The sequence below is a fragment of the Tarenaya hassleriana genome, unplaced genomic scaffold (assembly GCF_000463585.1).
Source record: "Tarenaya hassleriana unplaced genomic scaffold, ASM46358v1 Cleome1287, whole genome shotgun sequence".
NCBI classification, from domain to species: Eukaryota; Viridiplantae; Streptophyta; class Magnoliopsida; order Brassicales; family Cleomaceae; genus Tarenaya; species Tarenaya hassleriana.
In genome coordinates, this window is record NW_010963354.1 from 705 (window position 1) to 2,783 (window position 2,079).

The 2,079-nt window shown below is 45.8% G+C and overlaps 1 protein-coding gene across 1 annotated transcript in view; it reads left to right on the forward strand.

The window, feature by feature from the left end:
- Window positions 1–1,867, forward strand: part of LOC104807149 (disease resistance RPP13-like protein 4) — a 2,543-nt gene extending 676 nt beyond the window's left edge. Inside the window, exon 2 of the mRNA XM_019201799.1 lies at window positions 7–1,867. Coding sequence (XP_019057344.1) covers window positions 7–1,650 — 1,644 coding nt within the window. The 3' untranslated portion in view covers window positions 1,651–1,867. The remainder of the gene's footprint in view (window positions 1–6) is intronic.
- The last annotated feature ends 212 nt before the right edge of the window (window positions 1,868–2,079 follow it).

The following is a 2,079-nucleotide window of genomic DNA, read 5'->3' on the forward strand; positions in this document are numbered from 1 at the left end:
GTCAAGGATGACCTCAAGGACAACAGCAGGAACATCTTTAACTTGATGTGTCAGGTACCCTTGCTGCCCGACAAGCAGAAAAAAGGTGCATCAGATGCTCAGGAAGACGACGAATACCGTGGAGGCAGAGTCGATGTCTACTTGCCCGGTATCCATAAGAACAAGGCAGACCTCACTCAGACCGAGACCTACGCATCAGTGATCAAGAACTTTAAAAGTCTTGATATTCAGCACATGCTGTGCCTGTTGAGTTTTGCTGTTTTCCCAGAGAACGGAGTGATGAACAAAACGATGCTGATGTATTGGTGGATGGCTGAGGGCTTTCTTCCTGTCGAAGACGCTGGAACATCGGTGGCAAAAATCCTCGAAGATTTTAAAAAGATGGGTCTTATTGAACCCGTTGAAGATGAGCGGAAGATGGAGCCTGCTAGTTATAAGATGCCACCTCTCGTGCATTCTGCAGTGGTTCGTCTCTCGACTTCGGTGGGTCTTTTCGATATTTATGATGAAAAGGGGAAGCCGGCCATGAAAAAATCGGAAAAGAAAAAGGTATGCCTTGTGGAAGGGTCATCGAGCAAGGATGAGACGAAAATCACGAAAATGCAGCCAGGGGACATCGAGACCGTGTTCAATGTGTCTGAGAGGTTCCCAGATTTCACGTTCAAGTGGTTCAAACTGATGAAGACGCTCAAGGTTCTCTACCTCGGGAGATGGGAGAGAACAGCCAAACGCCACATCGAGGTCGAGAGCCCCGAGCTTATGAAAAATCTGAACTCCCTGAGTGAACTGAGACTCCTGAGTTTACAAGGTATCTCGAGGATCGAGAGGCTTGATGATTCGGTGTGTAAGCTGCGGAAGTTGATCATCTTGGACCTGAGAGCATGCTATAACCTGGAAAAGCTCCCCGAGAAGATAGATTCGCTCGAGAATCTGATCTACCTAGACATAAGCGAATGCTATATGATAGACCGAATGCCCAAGAGATTGGCGTGGCTGGAGAAGCTCGAAGTTCTCAAGGGCTTTGTGGTCAGTGACGCCGACGAGGAGACCACCTGTAGACTGATCGATTTGAAGCACTTGGAGAGACTGAAAAAGCTGAGTGTCACCATAAACAAGACGGACTTCGACGTGAACAAACTGAAAGAGGCTCTTGTAGGGCTGAAAGCACTGGAAAATCTGAAAGTGGCGTGGGGAGGCATTTCGAAAGATCAGAAGGAGAAGAAAACGGGTATGGATCATCAGGCGAAATCTGTTGTGAAGAACGCCGTCAAAGCGTTATTTCGGCAACACGCAGGTAGGCATGGAGATGGCCCAGCGAATCCCGGTTATCGGTTGCATAAACTGGACCTGCAGTGTTTTCCCGATGCAGAACTTCCCGAGTGGCTTCAGCCGCGGAATCTTATTACGCTCAAGAAGCTCTACATCAAAGGAGGAACAGAACTCAGTGGATTAGGGGAGCTGCCAACGGTACCGACCCATTGTGGGGTTGAGGTTTTACGTCTGAAATTTCTTCCAAAGCTGCAGGTTGAGTGGAGAGACCTCAAGGGACTGTACTTTCCAAAGATGGAATTGTTGGAGAAGTACCAGTGCCCGCGTGTTGCGTTATGTCCCTGTGATGGAAAGGGCATCTGGAAAGTCAACAAACCTTGAATCGAGTGCCGTCCCATTGCCCATTGTCATTCTCCCATATTCATGTTCTTGAATTTCCCTGTTGTTTCTTCACGCTCTTTCCATGTTGTTACTTGTGTAATGTTTCTCCTTCGGACATTGTGTTGTTGTTAAGCAACTGAAAGCTGTGATCATAAGAAACCATTGTCTCTCAGTGTCGGAGCATAAATGTGGAGCATAAATGTTATATCTGGTGATCTATAACGTGCATACGACTTTGGACAAATCATCTCTGTCATGTCTTACTGAAACGGATTCGGTTTCAGATGTTGTCTTTTTATTTTTACATCATCTGTAGACTAAAAACAACAATAGATAGAGAATAACAAATCCTTATATATTTTCTAGACATCTATTCATTTTTCGAACGTTATGTTTCTACCGAGCAAATGAGATTATTGAAAAACACTT